Source organism: Tenrec ecaudatus, chromosome 3 (genome assembly GCF_050624435.1).
Source record: "Tenrec ecaudatus isolate mTenEca1 chromosome 3, mTenEca1.hap1, whole genome shotgun sequence".
NCBI lineage: Eukaryota > Metazoa > Chordata > Mammalia > Afrosoricida > Tenrecidae > Tenrec > Tenrec ecaudatus.
Window position 1 is genome coordinate 3,875,542 of NC_134532.1, and position 20,270 is coordinate 3,895,811.

Consider the following 20,270-nt stretch of genomic DNA (forward strand, 5'->3'; position numbering starts at 1 on the left):
GCTATGATGAAATACAAGAGCGAATGACATATAAAACAGAAAAAAAAAAACCCTCAATTGAAAAGAAAGCAGAAATAGTCTTAAGGAAATAAATTCAAAGTTCATCAAAAGCGATGTCTAATGACAAGGAATGTAAAACATTCTGATCTAACTACAGCTGTTAAAATACGTTTATTTGCCATATAATCAAATTATCTGATGTTTGACCAGCAAACAGATTGGTCAAGTTTGATGGGAGGATACAACCATGACGCTCACTTTGCCAGAAGCTAAGCCACGCTGTATTCTCTCATTCCATTCTGTTCATAAATGGACTTTTGATCCACGTACAAGTTCTTAGTGAGAACACGTGTATCCACAGTTTAGTATGATCCACGCAGTAGACTACCTTTGCATAGTCAATGAAACACAAGGAAACACCTTTTGGGTGTTCTCTGTTTGGGGCCAAGATCCCCCCGACATCAGCTATGACATCCCTTGTTCATCTTCTTCTTCTGAATGCAGCTGAAACTTCTGGCATTTTCCTGTCCATGTACTGCTCCAACCATGCTGAACAATCTTAAGGAAAACTTTACTGTGTGTGAAACCAATATATCACTCTACAGTTCAATTACTCTGTTGAGTCACCTTTCTTTGGAATGGGCACACCGTCAGTTTCCAAGTTCCATGGCATAGACAAGCGAGTGATTCCAGTGCTCTGCAGCTTTCTGAGACATGTCAGCGGCTAGTCTAGCAAATCCTAGCACCTTGATTTTGGCAAGTGCAACTTGAACTTCTTCCTTCAGCACCGTTGGTTCTTGCATGGTTGGACTTTAGAACTTACATAAAACATAGCGAGTTCTTAGAACATCAATCAGTTATTGTTTCAACGTTTCCTTTGAGTGTTAATAAAACTTATATATTTTCTTAACTAAATCAACTGATTCAATAAATATAAAGATGTAAAATCTTTAAAATAATAATAATATTATTTATACTAAAAATAATTTAGCATTCCATACTTAGTAAATACTAACTTAGTATTTAGCATTTTTAATAATCATCATATATAATTTTCAAATAGCTACGCTTCTTCCTTCTTATATACTATAAGGAACATCTCTCCAGAATCCCACAACTGAAATTCTAAATGTCAGTAATTTGCTACTTTGGGGCAACATTTCTTTATTCATTCCTGTTTTCATCTATCGATTAAATTCCTATTGAATTTTTCATCCACAGTAGATATTATTCTAGGAATTAAGAATGAGCTTAAAAAATAAATAAATAAATAATTTTTTAAAAATGAGCTAAAGCACTAGTGTGCAAGATTTTCTAGTCTTCCAACTGGAGACCAGCATTTACCTTGTAATATAAAAAGTAAGTTGACTTAAATTGTCTATTAACATCTGAGAACCAATGTGTTCCAAACTGAACTTCTGATTTCTCATCACCTTCTCAGCCCCTATAAACTACTCCTTCTATAATTTTTTATTATCTGAATCCCCGGAAACTCTATCTTCTCAGCTGTTGCTTAGGTTGAGCCCTTGCAGTTCTCTTTGACTTCTCTTTCTCCACATTAAATCTGGCAGTCAATCTTGTTGGGTATTTCTTATTTTTCTTGAATTTTTCTTTCTTTTTTTAAAAATCGTTTTATTAGGGGCACATACAACTCTTATCACAATCTATACATACATCAATTGTGTAAAGCACATCATTCTCAAAACATTTGCTCTCCACTTAAGCCCCTGGCATCAGGTCCTCATATTTTACACTCCCTCCCCATTCCCCGCTCCCTCATGAGCCCTTGATAATTTATAAATTATTAGTTTGTCATATCTTGCCCTGTCCCATGTCTCCCTGCACCCACTTTCCTCACCACTTCTCTGAGCACCATAAATGCAACCACCATTGTCTCTCTCTCAGGAGTATGCCCACAGTCTCCAAGCTGGCTCCGATGCTTCACCCACCCACTATGATGTGCTTCTGATGCTTATACATGGTAAAAATGAGATTGTGTTGCTGTTAAATATAAAATCATCCAATGTCTTTATTTCAACCTCTGTTACGTTGTCACATGTAATCTCGTACCATGATATTCTTCATCTTTCTAACTCTGCATTAATTAAACAAGCCTCCATGTAGAGGAAATATGTCTAGTCTCCAATGCAGGGAAAATTCAAATTTTCTCTTAAGGCTACCAGTTTAGTGGGATGTGTTCAGGAAAGTCTGAGCAATGATACTGTCAATAGAAACAGAATCTAAATCTTAGGGGATTTGATAATATACTACGGGCTTTTTTTTTTTTTGCCTTATTTTGTGATTGATAGGGAGTCATTAGTGGAGAGTGATATGGTTTGGGTTTTGATTTAGGAAGACCGCGATGGCTACCCTGGTCAGAACTTATTGGAGAGAGTGTGTGATAAGCCACAGATGATAGTGGTCAGAATTGTCCTTGTGGCAAATCGGTGGAGAAAAGTGCATGGATTTGTTAGATTCCTCAGTTATTTCTATGCCTTCATTTAAACATAAGTAATAATGCCAAATTATTTATATAGAGTATCAATTTATAAAATATATTCCATGTATATAAAATATGCTAGTATATATAAAGGTGAGAGGGATTTGCGTGTTAAAGAGCAGATCCTAATTCACAAGCTATGTTATTTGTACCTTATGATCGCAGATGCATGGTTTGCAGAGAGTAGGCACACCATAGGTATTTATTAAAATATCGAGTAATTCATTTGGTAAATTGAGCACGTTATGTATAAAATTCCAAAATACTAAGAAGGGGGAAATGCCATTACTATTATAGCAAAACATGGCTTCCATTTCTGCCAGAGCATGGCCGTGAAAGAAGAAACTCAAAATAAGCCTTGGCGTACAGTCAATTCCTACTCATGGCAGCGTCGTAGCTTACACAGTCAAACGGTTCCGTGGGGTTTTCTTGCTCATGTTCTTACCAAGGCACATCGCCAGACCTTTCTTACTCCGTGCTGTTGGGTGGGTTCAGATCGCTAAGCTTTAGCTTAACAACCAATAGGACACCACGGGCACCATTGAAGCATGTTTGTGGTGCCACCCAACACCATTTTGGCACTCTGGCAAAAGTGGAACAGGTTAGTGCATTTGATGACCTGAGCCATTCAAGCATCTATGTGGAAATAAGAATTTAATTCGTAGGCATTTTACTATCTTTAAAAACAAGAAAGACAAAAAAAAAAGAGATAAAGCTGATTTGCCACTGTTAAAGCTAGATCCCAGATCTTTCCACTGTTAGAGAGATGTGTAAATGTTCTGTGTCTCCAGCAACAACATGCAAGGCATGACCATCCATTCTGGCTTGTCACCCAATAGGTTCAGTTCTCCTGTGGTTGCTCCGCTGTCCTGGTGGTGGGAAGCAACTCAACACTAAGACACACGCAGAAACAATTATGTGGCACTTTACATAATATCTTTCCTGCAAGAATCTTATTTTACTCTGGAAAATATTTTACTTTGGAAAACACAGACTCAAACTTCATTAATTGCTTTGCTGAGCATTACTGGGCCCTTCTGAAAATGGTACAATCTTTTCAGTCCGGCAATTAGTGTCTTGCATTAAATAGTACCCTGGCTGCCAAGTAGAAGTAATTCTTCTTTTTCAGTCCAATGCTTCAACACAGTGGATGGACGAAACCTCAGCTGATACTTTGGCTCTCCAACTCCTAAGCCGAGAGCACTGTGCCACATGGCAGTAACTGACCACCCTCATCCTTTTTCAAAAAGTGTGTGTGGGACTGAAACGAACTCATCCATAACAATGCAACATTTATAAAATTCTATATATTCTGAATTTTATAAAGTAACAAAAATATACCCCTTGATATACATTGCACCATTTAATACATAATGAGACATTACTAATATTTTAAATGATCACACAGGCTATCTGCACCTATTTTTTATTTTCCCAATTCTATTTTGATTTTGACTCTACAATTCTTTATCTGTAAAAAGGAGCCCTGACAGCACGGTGGTTCAGCATGAAACTGTTCATCTCAAGACCAGTTCCAGCCTACCGGTTAATTCATAAGAAACAGATGAATCTGTCTGCTATTGTATACAATTATAATCAAATAAATTCTACATATTAAGTTGTTATGAGTCTGGCCTAAGTCAATGGTAGTGAAATTTGTTTGTGTGTGTGTTTGATTTTTTGTTGCTTGTTTTGATTAGATTTAAAGGGAACAAGTTGGAGATGATTTCAACAAAATCCATACTTCCATGAGAATATGAAATACTAATTTTGTTCACTAAAAAAATACATCTAATTTCACTGAATTTTTGCCACTTCCTGTGTGATTTCCAGGCAAAGATGCTAATGATTTTCAGGCAAACGCCTTTGATCTACATGTACTAAAGAGAAATCTTAATTCAGTCTGGACAAGACTTGTTTTGTTTTACGTAGATTAATTTTTTAAAATAAGGATTGGCTACTTAAAAAAAATATCCTAGGAAGTAGAGCAAGGCAGGGAGAGGGATTTATACTACAAACTAAAATGAAAGAGCCATAACTAAAAAAACCTTAACCTAAGCATGAATCAAAATGAGATCATGTACTGATGGAATTTCTTTTTTGATCTTGATTAACCTACCTTTGCAAAAACTCTGAATTCTTAGTAATTCAAAAAAATTTTTAATGAAATTCTGGCTCTTAAAGAGTTTTCAGTCAAGTTCTATAGACAGTCTGCATTATTTAAGCACAAATATTTTAAAATAAAGAAGGTTCAAAAAATAATTAAAAACTATTCAGATTATTCCTAGAAAATAATAAAGCATGTTAATTCTGGTTCCTTGCCAATGGAGCTCTCTTTTCTCCTTTGGAAAGTGTGATACTTCTGTCCTTTCAAAGGACATTGAGGAGGGTTATTTTTGAAGATTTTGTGCCTTTATGTAGTGAAGTTTCAAAGGGCAAATGTTCAAAATGCTTTACAGTAAATTAAAGATGATTATCACAGAGAGCTCTTTTCCAGAGGTGGACTACAGCTTAATTGAAAATTAAGATAAGTGAATAATATAAATTTATAATGTATTTCCCAGTACAGTTATTTTCTTTGCTTCTATTTCATCAGTAGTCATTGCTGAAAAATCTTAAAACAAAAAAGTTTTCTATATATTTGTTTATAAGCTTGCTTGTTTTTCCTAGAGTTCCTATTAATAATTATTATATACAAGAAAAAAGAGAAATAAATTGTTTAAAATTTTCTAGAGCAATATAATTCAATGTATACTAATTGTATTTAGCAAAATAATTTATGTGGTTTTCAACATGAATCTAAAATTTACCAGCCCATAAAAATTGTAACTTACACAAAACCCCATTTATAATGCAAAGTAACTTGTGCTCCAGAACATTTTAAAATGGCCATTAGTTTGGACAATGCTGAGTAAAGAAAGCTGGATATGAATTTCTACTGCAAGGTTTCTCAAGACCTTTAAAATGCCTTGAGGGTCATTTCCTGAACGTACTGAACCACAGGATTCTGCTTTTATGGAGCAGGATAATTTTTTTTTCAAAAACACAGCAAAATGCCATTTTAAACTAATAAAAGTAGGAATAAATGGAGAAAGAAACTTGCTAGTCAATAACTTATTTTACTAGAATGTTTTACAACTTAGCAGGATCCTAAGTTCCTATATATGGACATATTTGGTGTGATATTTTGCTAACTGGAGTGACCAATCATGTGGTTTCCTCAGACTGAGGGCTTTCCCAGGACTGGAGACTGTTCTAAAACCAGGACAGATCCAGGCAAACCAGGAGAATTTTCCGGACACATTACCTCTCATTTAAAAGAAACAAATAAAAAAACATACTACCGTGGAGTCGATGGAGATATATTGAATCTGTAGAACAGAATATACCTGCCCATTTTTACTTGGGAGGCTGTAAACCTTTACAGGAGCATAAAGGTTCCCTGTGCCCATGCCGTGTGTCTAATAGGGTTTACCAGCTGAATTTGTGGTTAGTAACCCAATGCATAATCTATTGTGTCACCAAGACTCCTTTCATGGTCTCAGGACCAGCGATTTAGATTTAAATGAAATATCTATTACAATATGTTTTGTAAGTTGGGTAAAACCAATTCTCATAACTAGGGCTCTTTGTGAGGTAGTTGGTTTATTGTGCCAACCTAACTGATACACACATGTGGACTTAATTGAAGGGCGGAGGGATAAATGGCTTGGTAAACCTCATCGTTCTAGTTCTCGGGTTTCTTGCTCTCTGATGATCGTACCAGGGTGCAGCTGACTTAGTAGTTCCCTGCTTCAGCTGGCAAGGCTGACTTCCTGCAAGACATCCCTATTAAGAAGCCACATGGACCTACCCCAGTGCAGCCCTGGGTGCAGAAGCAGCCATGTGGAGACCCTTGCCAGTGCTGAGATGCTTACACATTCACCGACACAGCTTTCCTCCTGCACCTGGCATCATTGCATCTGTTTTGTGAGATGGAGGAGGACTTTGTGGATTGGTGTTGGACATTTGGGTTAATGGGTTAATGTTGGACTTGTGGGTTTGGGCAGCACTGGGTTGGGATGTTTTCTTAATGCGCACTTAACCTTTATATAAAACTCCCTCTTATACATGAGTTTCTGTGGATGTGTTTCTCTGAAGGACCCAGACTAACACACTGTGTAAAGTTGTTGTTGTTGTTGCTGGGTGCCACTGGGTTGGTTCCACCCTGTAGCTATCCTGTAATACATAGTAGAAGGAAACTCTGTATGGTGCTGCGCCATTCTCAAAATTGTTCCTGTGCCTCAGCCCAGTGAAGTCGCTGTGTCAGTCAATCCATCTCCTCTAGAGCCTTCCTCTTTTTTGCCTTCTCTCCACTTTACCAAGCATATTGTACTAAACATGAAGGACTGGTCTCTCCTGACAACATGCCTGAAGAATATAAGACAGTCTTTTCAGATTCAAGGAAATCCAATCAATACAACTATCATTCAAATGTATGCAACAACCACATAAGCTAGTAATGAAAATAATTGAGAAATTCTACCAAGGATTTCAGTCTGAAATTGATCAAATGTGCAATCAAGATACATTGATGGTTATTCTTGATAGGAATGCAAAAGTTGGAAGCAGAAGAAGGAACAATAATTAGAAAATATGGACTTGGTCTTAGAAATGAAGCTAGAAAACCCATGGTAGAATTTTACAAAACAAATGACTTGTTCATAAAAAATATCTTTTTTCAACAACACAAATGGTGACTATATACATAGCCTTCTCAAAATACACAGAAATCAAATAATATATCTGTGAGAAGCTCAATATTAGCTGCTCAAATCATACTAGGGGCTGATTGTAGAACAGACTATCGGGCGATGGAAAACAGAAAAGTGGGTGAAGGGAAACCTAGGACAGTGCAAGCTATGACAAAATAATCATAATTTATGAAATATGAAGGGTTCATGAGGGAGTGGGGAGTGAGGGAGAAATGAGGAGCTGATATTAAGGGCTCAAGTAGAAAGCAAATATTTTGAAAATGATGATGGCAACAAATGTACACATGTGCTTGACACAATGGATGGATTGTGATAAGAATTGTATGAGCCCCCAATAATATGATTTAAAAGAATGAAAGAACAGACTATCAATTGCTCGTATAATATGATGTTGAGTCTATCCCAGCTGCTTTTCAAGAACAGAGAGGCTACGATGAACAGTAATGACAGAAACATGATGAGGTATGAGGGGCATTAAGACCATCTTTCATGAAAAGAAGCCAAAGAAAGAAAGGAAAGATCAAAGCAATTAACAAAAGAGACTCTGAAACTTGTTCTTAATTATAAAGTAGGCAAAGGAAATGGAAGAAAGTGTGAAGTCAAGAATCTGGATAGAAGTGTTCAAAGGACAGTTGAAGAAGACAAATCCAAATATCATGAAGTGAGCACGGAGCTAGCATTAGAAAACCCAAAGAGAAGACCATGCTCGGCATATCTGAACCTGAAAGGGCTCAGGAAAATAATGAAAGCGTTGACATGCTATTGTGAACGATGCTATGGCAACATACCGAATGTTACAGGAAACATCGCGAGAAGAGGGAAAGAACAGAGTTGCTTTACCAAAAGAAACTAGTTGACAGTGCACCATTTCGAGAGGCAGCATACGAGCAAGAACCAATGGTGCTGAAGGAAGTTCTAACTGCCCTGAACGTATTATCCAAAAACAAGGCTCCGGGAATGGAAGGCATAACCATTGAAATGTTTCAGAAAGCTAAAGAAGCGCTGCCACCGCTCCCTTGTCTGTGCCAGGACATTTGAAACACTGCTACCTCACCAACTGACTAGAATAGATCCACATGTGTGCCCACTCCAAAGCAAGGTTGCCCGACAGAATGTGAAGATATAGAATGGGGTCGCTATCGCACGCAAGTAAATCTTGCTTAATATCAACAGCAGTTGCAGCAGTATACTGACAGGGAGCTGCCAGAAGTCCAGGCCAGATTCAGAAGACATGGAACAAGGTATATCATTGCAGGTATCAGATGGATTTGGGCTCAAAGCAGAGAATACCAGGAGGATGTTTACTTGCATTTTATTGACTATTCCACGGCATTTGTCTATGTGGACCGGACAAATGAACTGTGAATGACCTTGAGAAATGGGAATTCCAGAACACTTCATTGTACTCATTCACAACTTCTACCTGGATTGAGAAACAATTGTGTGAACAGAGGAAGGAAATGTTGCATGGTTTTAAATCAGGAAAGGTGGGCATCTGGGTTGTAACCTCTCCCCATATGTTTAATCTATGTGCTGAGCAAATCATCAGAGAAGCTGGCCTTTATGAAGAGTGCAGCATCAGGATTGGAGAAAAGCTTATTAGCAATTTGTGATGTGCAGACGGCACAAGCTCGCTCGCTGCAAGTGGGGAGGAATGGCTTCACTTGCTGATGAAGCTCAAGGAAGGCAGCTTTCAGTATGGACGACAACTCCGTGTAAGGCAGTCCAGCATCCTCTCAACTGGCCCAATAGGTAGCATCATGATGAATGGAGAAAAGGTTGAAGGTGAAGGATCTATCTTCTTTGGATCCACAATCAATGCTCACGGAAGCAGTGGTTAAGAGATTAAAAAGACATATTGCACTGGGTGAATCTGCTGCACAGACCTCTGCAGATTATAGAAAATCAAAGATGTTACTTTGAGGACTGAGATGTGCCTGAACCAAGCGATGGTCTTCTCCATTGCCTCATATGCATGTGAAAATTGGACGACTGTAGAAGAATCAACGCATTTGAATTGTGGGCTGGAGAGGAATCTGTAAAGTTGGAATAAAAGCATTACTGCATAGGATATTTTTGAGAGAACTTACTAAGAAGCTATCAAGCTTTATACACCCAGAACTAGACAGACATGAAACTCTCTTCTTGCTATCTCTCCCCCTGTCATTTATTTCTGAAAGTCCCATGAGGTACACAAAATAGGTGTTGTGGTCCTTTTTTTACCATGGAAAATCCTTCACTCATTGATGTTGATTCAAATCCAACTCATAGCCACTCTGTGTTAGAGTGGAAATGTGTCTAAGATTTTCCTGGCCGGAATCTTTACAAAAGTAGATCATCAGGATTTTTTTCCCTGTAACATCAACGTGTGGGTTTGAACCAGTAATCTTTAGATTAGCTGCTGAGCACAAGCCAGTTATTCCATGGAGTGTCCTGTGAGAAATGTTAGGCTTCGATACTTCAGTTAACTTGCTCAAGGCGACAGAGCAGAGTGTCAGTCCTCCTTCAAGCCCCTGGAGGCTGCAATGATTAATGTGCTCGGCTAGTAACTGAAAATTGAAAGTTTGTGTTTACCCAGAAACACCTTAGAAGAGAGGCCTGAAGATATCGTTCTGTAGACTCCTCTCCAGCGTAATTCTGTAACAACACTTTCGGTTGTCATGAGTTTGAATCAATTTGATGGCACTTTTTCTCTCTTTCTTCTGATATTCTAAATGAAGAGCTTTCTTAACTATATTTAACTGAATGTCAATGGTCAAGGCAAAATTTTAAAGTGAATATCTGTAGGCATTATAAAACATTATTGGGGAGGGTGGGGGATGGGAGACTGGCACTGTACTCTGCTCTTTTCATGTGTTGCTCCACGTGGTTATGTTGCCCTCGAGGTATAAGACACTTATTTATAGATTAAAAAAATCATATTTGAAAGATTTTATTCTGCTATAGCATGACATGTGTAATATATGTTTTGTAATAGATGAAATCTTACAATACTCCAGCAATTTTTTTTTTTCACAAGAGAAAAGCTTGTTGTTAGTTCAGGGATCATTTGCTGGCCCTTAGGAGCGTTTTACAGTCCAGTCTGTTGGGGCACCACGCCCTGGCCCCAAAGTCCACTTTCAGCATTCCCTGGGGACCTTGCCATTCCATTCCCTTGCTGTTCCGCTGCACTCCCCCAGTGCTTTGCCTCGGTGTGGTGGGATCAGGTCAGGTGCAATTCCCACACTGAGTCTCCGGTGCAGTCCCCTGTATCGCCCTTAGTCACTGATTTACTCCAGCAATTTTAATATTAGTGCCTATTTATCCGCTATGATCATTTAAGTATGGTGTATACACATTGCTTCTTTACATCCTTTGTTTATTTTTTATCTACCACAGTACTGTTTTAAGTTATCTATGATTACAGAAATGTGTCATTGAATCATTTTTCTGATGACTACTGGAAATTCACTATAAATTTGCCTAAAGTTATTATTTTGCTTTACTTTTGAAAACAAATCTCCTTAAATATGCATTTAGAATGGAATAAAAATCACATTTGAAATATGAACCATAAAAATGTTTTCCCAGATTTATTCTTAAAATGTAGATACAGTGTGATAGTGACATGGCACTCTAAAACATAATGGTCCCCCACTGAAATATAAATTTCTAAAATCAGTGTAGGAATATCACTCATTATAAATATCAGGACAAAGGCAAAATCTTCATTTTCAAAGAATTATATTGCCACCCTTTCTTATCAAGTTAAGTGAATAGTAACACTGAAATACTTAACTATATAATTAGAAATGCAAATATGTTTTGTATAGAATAATAAACAAGCCATATGTGCAGAACATGAACCAAGAGGAACTGTGGATTCAAGAGAGTTTATTTTCTCACAACTTAGGATGGTGACTTTTAATTTAAAATGATGAGTTGAAAACTTGATTAGAGTTGAGCACATGAAAATAATAGAAAGTATTTTTAAAAATAAATCATTTTACTGGAGGTCCTTAGAGCTCTTTAACCAATCCCTACATCAATTGAATCAAGCACATTTTTACATACATTGCCATCATCATTTCAAAATGTTTTCATTCTTCTTGAGCCCTTGGTATCAGCTCCTTTTTAACCCCTCCCTCCCCTACTCTCCCACCCTCATGACTCCTTAATGAAATATAAATTACTATTATTTTCCTATCTTACACCATATACTGTCTCCCTTTACCCACATTTCTGGTGTTCATCTCCCTGGTGGGAGGGCTCATACATCAATCATTGTGATCATTTCTGCCTTTCTTCCCTTTCTCTCCCAACCTTCCCCCTCCCCTCATGGTATTGCTACTCCCATTACTTTTCCTGAGAAGTATATCTGTCCTGAATTCCATGTGTTGAGAGCTCTTATCTATACTAGTTGTACATGCTCTGCTGTAGCCAGATTTATAAGGTAAAACTGGGATCATGGTAGTGGAGTGGTAGGCGGATGGAGCATTAAGGAACTAGAGGAATGTTGCATGTTTCATCGGTGCTATACTGCACCCTGACTGACTCATCCCTTCCTTGTGACTGTTCTGTGAGGGGATGTCCAACTGTCTACAGATGGACTTTGCGTCTCCACTCTGCCCGCCCCCCTCATTTACCTTGATACAATTGTTTGTTTTGGGTCTTCTGGTCCCTGATACCTGATCCTTTCAACACCTTGTGGTCACACAGGCTGGTTTGTTTCTTCCATGTGGGTTTTGTTGATTCCTTGCTTGCTGGATGCTTGTTTATCTAAAAATCTTTAAGACCCCAGACACTACGTCTTTTAATAGCTGGGCACCACCAGCTTTCTTCACCACATTTACTTATGCACCCATTTTTGTCTTCAGTGATCATGTGGGGAAGGTGAGCATCACAGAATGCCAGGTTATTAGTAAAAAGAGTGCTTGTATTGAGGGAGTACTAGAGTAGAGGGCCATATCTGTCTGCTACCTTAATACTTAATATATAACTATATGCACATAGACTTATATCCCTATCATTATATATAAGTATATTTACATATATATATATATACATATATATATATAAATGTCTTTTGCCTCCTAGTTTAGAAAGGATTTTTTATCTTAGAGTGCACATGCTCTGAATTATAATTGTAATATGCTGCATGGATCTACGTGCTTGTTTTTACGGCTTTCAACTCAACCTCTTTTTAAAATGCAGTTCACCAATATTTACAGACCTCTAAATCATTTAGTAGATGGTTTCATAGATTTCTCATAGTAATGGAAGCAAAATGACTCAGTGAAAGTTTTAGATGTTAGAGATAATCATAATTAATTAATAAAAATGACAGTATTTATCTTTTATGGAGCCTATGTATTTAAATAAGGCTATGCTTCCTATTTAATTGCCTAGATTTTATTGAAGGGATTGCTTTGGCAAGGAACCGAGTGCTGCATAAGAAAGCATTTTCTCTTTTCATTTAGGAGAGCAGAAACAATTATAAGGATTTACATGTGACCTTATCCCTGGGGGACGGACAACAGAAAAGCGGGTGAAGGGAGACGTCGGACAGGGCAAGATATGACAAAATAATAATTTGTAAATTATCAGGGGTTCTTGAAGGAGGGGGAAAATGAGGAGCTGATGCCAGGGGCTTAAGTGGAGATCAAATGTTTTGAGAATGATGAGGGGGCAATGAATGTACAAATGTGGTTTCCACAATTGATGGATGTATGGATTGTGATAAGAGTTGTATGAGTCCCTAATAAAACAATGTTAAAAAGGGGGAAAAAGAGAGTAGAAACAAACACAAGATACATGTTGTTGTTGTTGTTGTTAAGTACTGTCAAATCTATTCTAACCCATAGTGACCTTTTGTACAAAAATGATATTCTCACAATCCTTCTGATGTTTGAGCCCATTGATGCAGTCACTGTACCCATCCATCTTGTCCAGGGCCTTCTCTTTACCCTTGCCTCTCCATTTCACCAAACATGATGACCAGTCTCACCTGATAACATGTCCAAAGTACATGAGATTAACTGTCACCGTCCTTAATTCTATGAACCATTCTGGCTGTAATTCTTCCAAGACAGATTTCTTTGTTCTGTTGGAAGACCATGATATCTTCAATATTCTTCAACAGTACATACACTAAATCAAATGCATCAATTTTTCTTTGGTTTACCTTATTGAATGTCCAACTTTCACATGCATATGAGGCAATCGAAAATACCATGGCTCGGGTCAGGTGTGTCTTAGTCCTCAAAGTAACATCCATATTTTTCTTTTTTTTTAGATATCCATAGTTTTCAACATTTAAAAAGATATGCAGTAGAGTTACTAAATGCAGTGCATTCATTGATCTTTTGACTACTGCTGCAATGAGCATCGATTATGGGTCCAAGCAAGTAGAATCATAGACACCCTCTACCTTTTCTCTGTCCATCATGATGTTACCAGTTGTAAGGATTTTGGTTTTCTTTTATACTGAGGTGTAATCCATACTGAAGACTGCCATCCTTGATCTTCATCAACAAGTGCTTCAAGCCTTCCTCCCTTTCAGTAAGCAAGATGGTGCCTTCTGTCTATCCAAGCTTGCAATGAGACTTCTTCCAATCCTGATGCCACAATCATCTTCATTTATTCCAATTTTCAGATATTTGTGTCCACATGGAGATTGAATAAGTATGGTGAGAGGAGACAAACCTGTAGCACACCTTTCCTGATTTTAATCCATGCAGTATTCCCTTGTTCTGTTTATGCAACTGCCTCTTAGTCCATGTACAAGTTTTGAATGAGCACAATTAAGCGTTCTGAAATTCCCTTTCTTCTCAAGGCTATGCGTAATTTTTATGGTCCGCATAGTTGAATATCTTCACATAATCAATAAGGCACAAAAAATAATTTTCGTATAATCTATGCTTTCACCCAGGATCCATTTGGCACTAGTACTGCCATCCCTTGTTCACCTTTCTCTTCTGAATCTCATCTGAATTTCTGGCAACTTCCTGCCAATGTACTGCTGCAACTGTTGTTGGATGGTAATCAGCAAACATTTTTTGCTTGACATTAATGATATTGTTCTATAATTTGCACATTCTGTTCAGACACCTTTTTTTGAAATAGGCTCAAATATGGATCTCTCTAGTCGGTTAGTCAATGGTTCCCCCCATACCACTTTGTGTGTATGCTGGGTGTGACCATTCATTGCTACGGCCAAACTAAACTCACAGACACTCCTCAGAAATTCCTTGGCCTAGACGAGTGAGCTCTTCCAATACTTCCTCAGAGCTGGATGTGTTCTGAGATATTTATTACTTGTGCTGAAAAGTCATTTGTTAACTTAATATGACTGAAAACAACGCCCTTACTATAATGCAATTTTGTAAAAGTAAAATGGCCTGTTGATATTATGAAATAATTAGGAAAAAATTGTACCTACCTATTGTGATAACTATTTTGATTTGTTCTTTTCTCTTTTGTGGAAAGGTTTTGATCATTATGTTTATTTCTATAATGTCTTTAGTATCACACTTATGTATCTATATTTTAATTGTAATGGGTTTTAATTTGTTGCATTATAAAAATTAAATTTATATTGTTAGATAATCTTTATGATTATCACCTTTAATGGCGGTGTGATCATTTTTTAAGGTGGGAAGCATAGTTTACTTAGACATTACTGCATTGTCGGATATATAGATTGCTTTAATTTTTGCATAGTATAGTAATATTCAAAATAAACAGATTGATATCTTTGCATGAAATTTTGTTTTATTAATATCAATTACCAATAATAAGATGTTGGATTCTGAAACATGGGCTGTTAAAGGGACCTGCAACATACTTTCTTCACTCTGTGGTGTTAAGGAAGGAGTAGTATGCCTGGGAAGCAATGGGAGTGGGTTTTACTTGAATCTGATCCATTTGACCTATCAATGGGAAATTCAAGTGAAACCATTCTGAAAATATTTAGATAGTAGAGAAGTACTGGGATGATACAGACCTTTAATGGCATTGGTTGGCCAGTAGCAGATGAGAAAATATTCAGAAAAAAATTAGAGGTAAATCTGAATATTTTATAGCAATTAAAACAGTCTCCCTGTAAGAAGCCTCATAATCATCTCTTCCTCTTCTTTCTTCCTCTCCAACTTTCCCTTCAAGTTTGACTCATTTATATGTTAAAATAAAAGCCATTTACCTAAATGAAACTAAATCATGCCAAGGATTAAATGAATAAAAACCTCACCTCATTCATCTTAGTATAAAAATGGCCACTTAAAGCAACATACAGGATATGAATCATATATACTATATTCCTATTCGATCTCTTAGAAAACACTTCTATTTAAAGGAAGGATCCCTGATAACGCAGAGGGTTATGCATTAGGCTGTTGACTGTGAGGTCAGATGTTTGAACCCACCAGATAATCTGCAGATAAAGACTAGGCTTTCTGTTCCTATAAAAATTTAAACCCTCAGAAATGCCAGGAACAGTGTCCTCTCGTCCTACAAAGTTATGTGAGTGTCCGTAGCAACGGAAGCTGACCAATCACCTCAATTAGTGTCGCACAAACTATGTTTGCCTGTTGTTGCTGTTAGGTGCAATTGTCTCAGTTCGGCCCATAGTCCCCCTGTGTACAACAGAAGGAAACAATCACCTGGTCCTACACTAGGCTCCATTGTTCCTGTGCTTGAGCCCATTGCTGCAGCCAATGTCTTAATCTGTCTTTGTGACGGCCTTCCTCTTTCTGGCTGCCTCTCTACACTACCGAGCATGATGTCCCTCTCCAGGGACTGGTCTCTCCTGGCAACATGTATGAAATATGTGAGACAAAGTCTCACCCTGCTCTTGATGCTAAGAAGCATTCTGGCTGTACTTCTTCCAAATCTAATATATTTTTCCTTTTGCCAGTCTTTCAATATTCTCCACCAGTACTAGAATTCAAATGCATTGATTCTTCTTCAGTTTTCCTTATTCAATGTCCAGTTTTTACATACATACGAATGATTGAAATCATGTGGTGGGCATTACAGAGATGGGCAGAAAAATCATATGAGATCATTTCACTGCACCACAAAAAGCAAGGAAGGCGAGACTTTGTCTCACATAAGTTGTACAAGTTGTCAAGAAGACCAATTGCTGAATAAGGACACCAGGCTTTGTAAAGTAGGTCAACATAAAGACAGGGTAAGTTTCAACACGATGGGTAGACACAGTGGCTACCACAATGAGAACAAAGATGACAATTTTGAGAATGACATGGGATCAGAAAGTGCTTGCTTCTGTCGGATAGCTGGTAGCTCTGAGTTAGAGCTGATGCGCTGGCACCTAACCACAGTTAAAAGGCATGCATGTATAGCTATTTTTTAAATGAGAAGGTTTTCGAAGGTTTATAGAAAATGGAATTAATTAATAGAACACAGACGTTTTCCACACGTATTGAAGCCCACTCATCAGCATGGTTCTATGAAGGAGAGGTCCTGTAAGTGAACTGGACTGGAAGGATATCACAGAGCACATCATATTTGAGCAGATGAGTGGAATATAAAATTATAGGTAGAATTAGATCACTGAAAGAGAAGGAAAATTCCTTTCAGATAATATTTCTCTGAAGGAAAAAAAAATATGAGCAGCTCCTGTATCATCTGTGGTGAAGAAGCAAACCGACCATGGGAAAAGTCAGGGATTCGTGGCTGAAATAAAAGTGGGTTCTTGTGCAAGACTACTACTTGCTTTGTTATATGGACGTCAGAGAACCAGCATGAATTCGTAGGAAGAGAACTGTGAGCAGGTACTGGAGTTTTGAGATTAAAGAAAATATGAAGTAGTCATTTTTGAAAGCTGATGAAATGATATATTGGGGAATGTAGGAGAATTAGTTGAAAATATTGAGCCATATCTTTGGATTTCTGGTCAAAATATCAGTAAGGAATTGAACTGTCCCCTTGATAACAACTCCACGGTACCGTGAATACTCACAGACTGAGAGTTAGTGATGTAAATATTTCAGCATTCAGAAATGATTTAAAGTCAACTACAATCTGTCATTCATGAGAGAAGAATCATGCATTTAATAGATTGACAACATACATAAGTATTACTACTTACCCACTGACAATTCTTGATATATGTTGCTTCCCCCCACCCCCCTTATTTGATGTTAAGCTTCAATAATAATGCTACTCTCGGAGCAGAATATCATATATTGGAACTGATATTATCATAGGCTGGTAAAGCGGGGACTTTATAGAGAAATTATGATGACCAAAATAATTTACAGAACTTACTTGGTTATCAGAATAACCCAGCAGAATTTAAAAACAAACAACCACTTCTAAGTCCATTGCAGATACATAAGAACATAACCGGTGGTGAATTCATGCTTTGGGATTCTGAACTAGACAGCATTCTTCCCATTTGCCAGGATAAATCTCTTACTAAGCAGTGAAGAAATACTTATGTCTTAATTTCTTCTTCATCAGAAACTCACTGCCATCCAATGGATGCATGGCCAATGCCATACTATAATTCTAGAAGAATCTGATTAGAAATACCATTGTCATAACAGTTATGGAATTGTCTCACTTAAGATAGTTGAGAGGTTAATTGATTAGAAAATACATGCTCAAGAGCCCAATTCATCCTTTCGCCGCTTTAAGCTATCTGTCTTACATTCTTAGGTTTCTAGGCGTCGAAATTGGTTTCGTTCTTGTGTGGTTGACGGCTGCACACCAAGGTGTTTCTGATTGCTTCCTTATTCTTAATGAAATACATGTGATCCTTTTCAGTATACGTCTGCTTTGACCTATGATGCAGTGCAAGTCATGACTGAAGCTTTCCGAAATCTTCGGAAACAGCGAATTGAAATCTCCCGAAGAGGGAATGCTGGAGATTGTCTAGCCAACCCAGCCGTGCCCTGGGGACAAGGTGTAGAGATAGAAAGGGCTCTGAAGCAGGTAAGTCACTCATGATGACTGGTCACACGAATTTAGCATGGCCACTCTTTGTTGTTGCTGTTGAACTATTTATCTCTTTTTAATCCTTGAGCTTGATATACACAGAATATTATTCCCTCCCTACAAGAAGGTAAGTGGCAGGCACGAAAGAATGCTTCCAGGCCAGTTTTCTTCAACTGAACACAGTGAGAGTGCCTGTGGTTGAAGTACATCCGCAGCTGTGACTCTTTCCCATTTCCTCTTAAGGTTCAAGTTGAAGGACTCTCCGGAAATATAAAGTTTGACCAGAATGGAAAACGAATAAACTATACAATTAACATCATGGAGTTGAAAACGAATGGGCCCCGGAAGGTAATCCTTTACAATTTTAAGGCGTTCTTTCTGTGACGAGGTGAGTTTGCTGAATGATCGTCTCCCTCGCCCAGGGATCCATGGATGTTGGCAGTCACGTACAATTCAATGCCTCCCAACACAGACATATATCTCTTTAATCTTTTCTAAATATGTTCAATTCTGGAAAGTTCTCCAGAAGTAGAATTTACATTAAGAGTATAAAGACTATTATTTTTAACACCTGGGATATGAAAATATGAGTTATTGTTGAAAGTTTTAAACAGCTGAAAATAATGTGGTGAAAAAGTGCTTGCAACTTCAAGTTCAGCATATCTCTCTTCACTGTTACAGCTGGTGTTTTTCCTTTACTAGTATCTCTCTATGATCGGTCGCCAACACATGAAACTCGGAGTTTATGAAAAGTGAACAGGAAGAGATGAACTATCTCAAAAATACTTTTTTATTTGTGTAATTCCTTTCTATTCTCGATAGACTTTCATACACAAAAGGCACGCCATTTTTTATTGTTTGGTTCTACTGCTCACACTCTTTTTTTGTTTAATTTTTAAAAATCATTTTATTGGGTGCTCTTACGTTGCTTATCACAATCCATCCATTGTGTCAAGCACATTTGTACATTTGTTGCCATCATCATCCTCAAAATATTTGCCTTCTACTTGAGCCCTTAATTTCGGTTCTTCATTTCCCCCCTTCCTTCCCCCCACCCCCCTCCCTCATGAATCCTTCATCATTCATAAATTATTATTATTTTGTCATATGTTACACTATCCAATGTCTCCCCCACCCACCCTCTTCTCTGCTGTCCATCCTCCAGGGAGGAGGCTATATGTAGATTCTTATAATAGGTTCCCCCTTTCTACCCCACATGCCATCCACCCTCCAGGCATCGCCACTCTCACCACTGGTCCTGAAGGAGTCATCTGTCCTGGATTCCCTGTGTTTCCAGTTCCTATCTGTACCAGTGTACATCCTTTGGTCTAGCCAGATTTGTAAGGTAGAATTGGGATCATGATAGTGGGTGGGGAAAGAAGCATTTAAGAACTAGAGGAAAGTTATATGTTTCATCGTTGCTACCCTGCACCCTGATTGGCTCATCTCCTCCCCACAACCCTTCTGTAAGGGGGTACAAAGACACATCTCTACTAAGATGGAAGCCAGGTTAATATGGGTGTAATTTGGAATTCAGATACCCAGTAAAAGTCATGGAATGCTTTGCTAAAAGAAGGATCATTTGTCCTTGTGTCGACCTGCCACTACCTTTTTCAGATTGGATACTGGAGTGAGGTCGACAAAATGGTTGTTACCCTCACGGAGCTCCCTTCTGGGAATGACACGTCCGGGCTTGAGAATAAGACAGTTGTCGTCACGACAATTTTGGTAAGTAGTTACATATGTTTGTGTTTCCTTTTTTCCTCAGAAAAAATTCTGTAAGAAAAGTTGCTCTTTCTATTTTAAGAGTCCTCTACAGTGTTGCTTTTTTCATGTTTTGTTAAAAATTATTGCATAATTACTCTCATAAAAGGACTTTTAAAAAGCTCCGGTTAAAATGTTTAAAAGTTCTACAAGGCCCTTCTCCTCTTCAGACGACACTGTAGGGTAGCTTGATTACCGTTTGTAACCTCAGTGCAGACAAAGAGAAGCATTTGGGGAAAATCGTTGAATATTCCCAGCCATTCTCAAGAGGGCTGCCTCTCGATTGTCATGCCAATCTGGGTCAACCTTGA

General features: G+C 37.9%; 1 protein-coding gene across 3 annotated transcripts in view; it reads left to right on the forward strand.

Moving 5' to 3' along the window:
- Window positions 1–20,270, forward strand: part of GRIA2 (glutamate ionotropic receptor AMPA type subunit 2) — a 175,645-nt gene that overhangs the window by 109,376 nt on the left and 45,999 nt on the right. For all 3 annotated transcript variants that reach the window (XM_075544736.1, XM_075544734.1, XM_075544735.1), the window contains exons 7-9: window positions 18,025–18,192; window positions 18,439–18,543; window positions 19,813–19,923. In XM_075544736.1, the coding sequence (XP_075400851.1) occupies window positions 18,025–18,192; window positions 18,439–18,543; window positions 19,813–19,923 (384 nt within the window). The remainder of the gene's footprint in view (window positions 1–18,024; window positions 18,193–18,438; window positions 18,544–19,812; window positions 19,924–20,270) is intronic.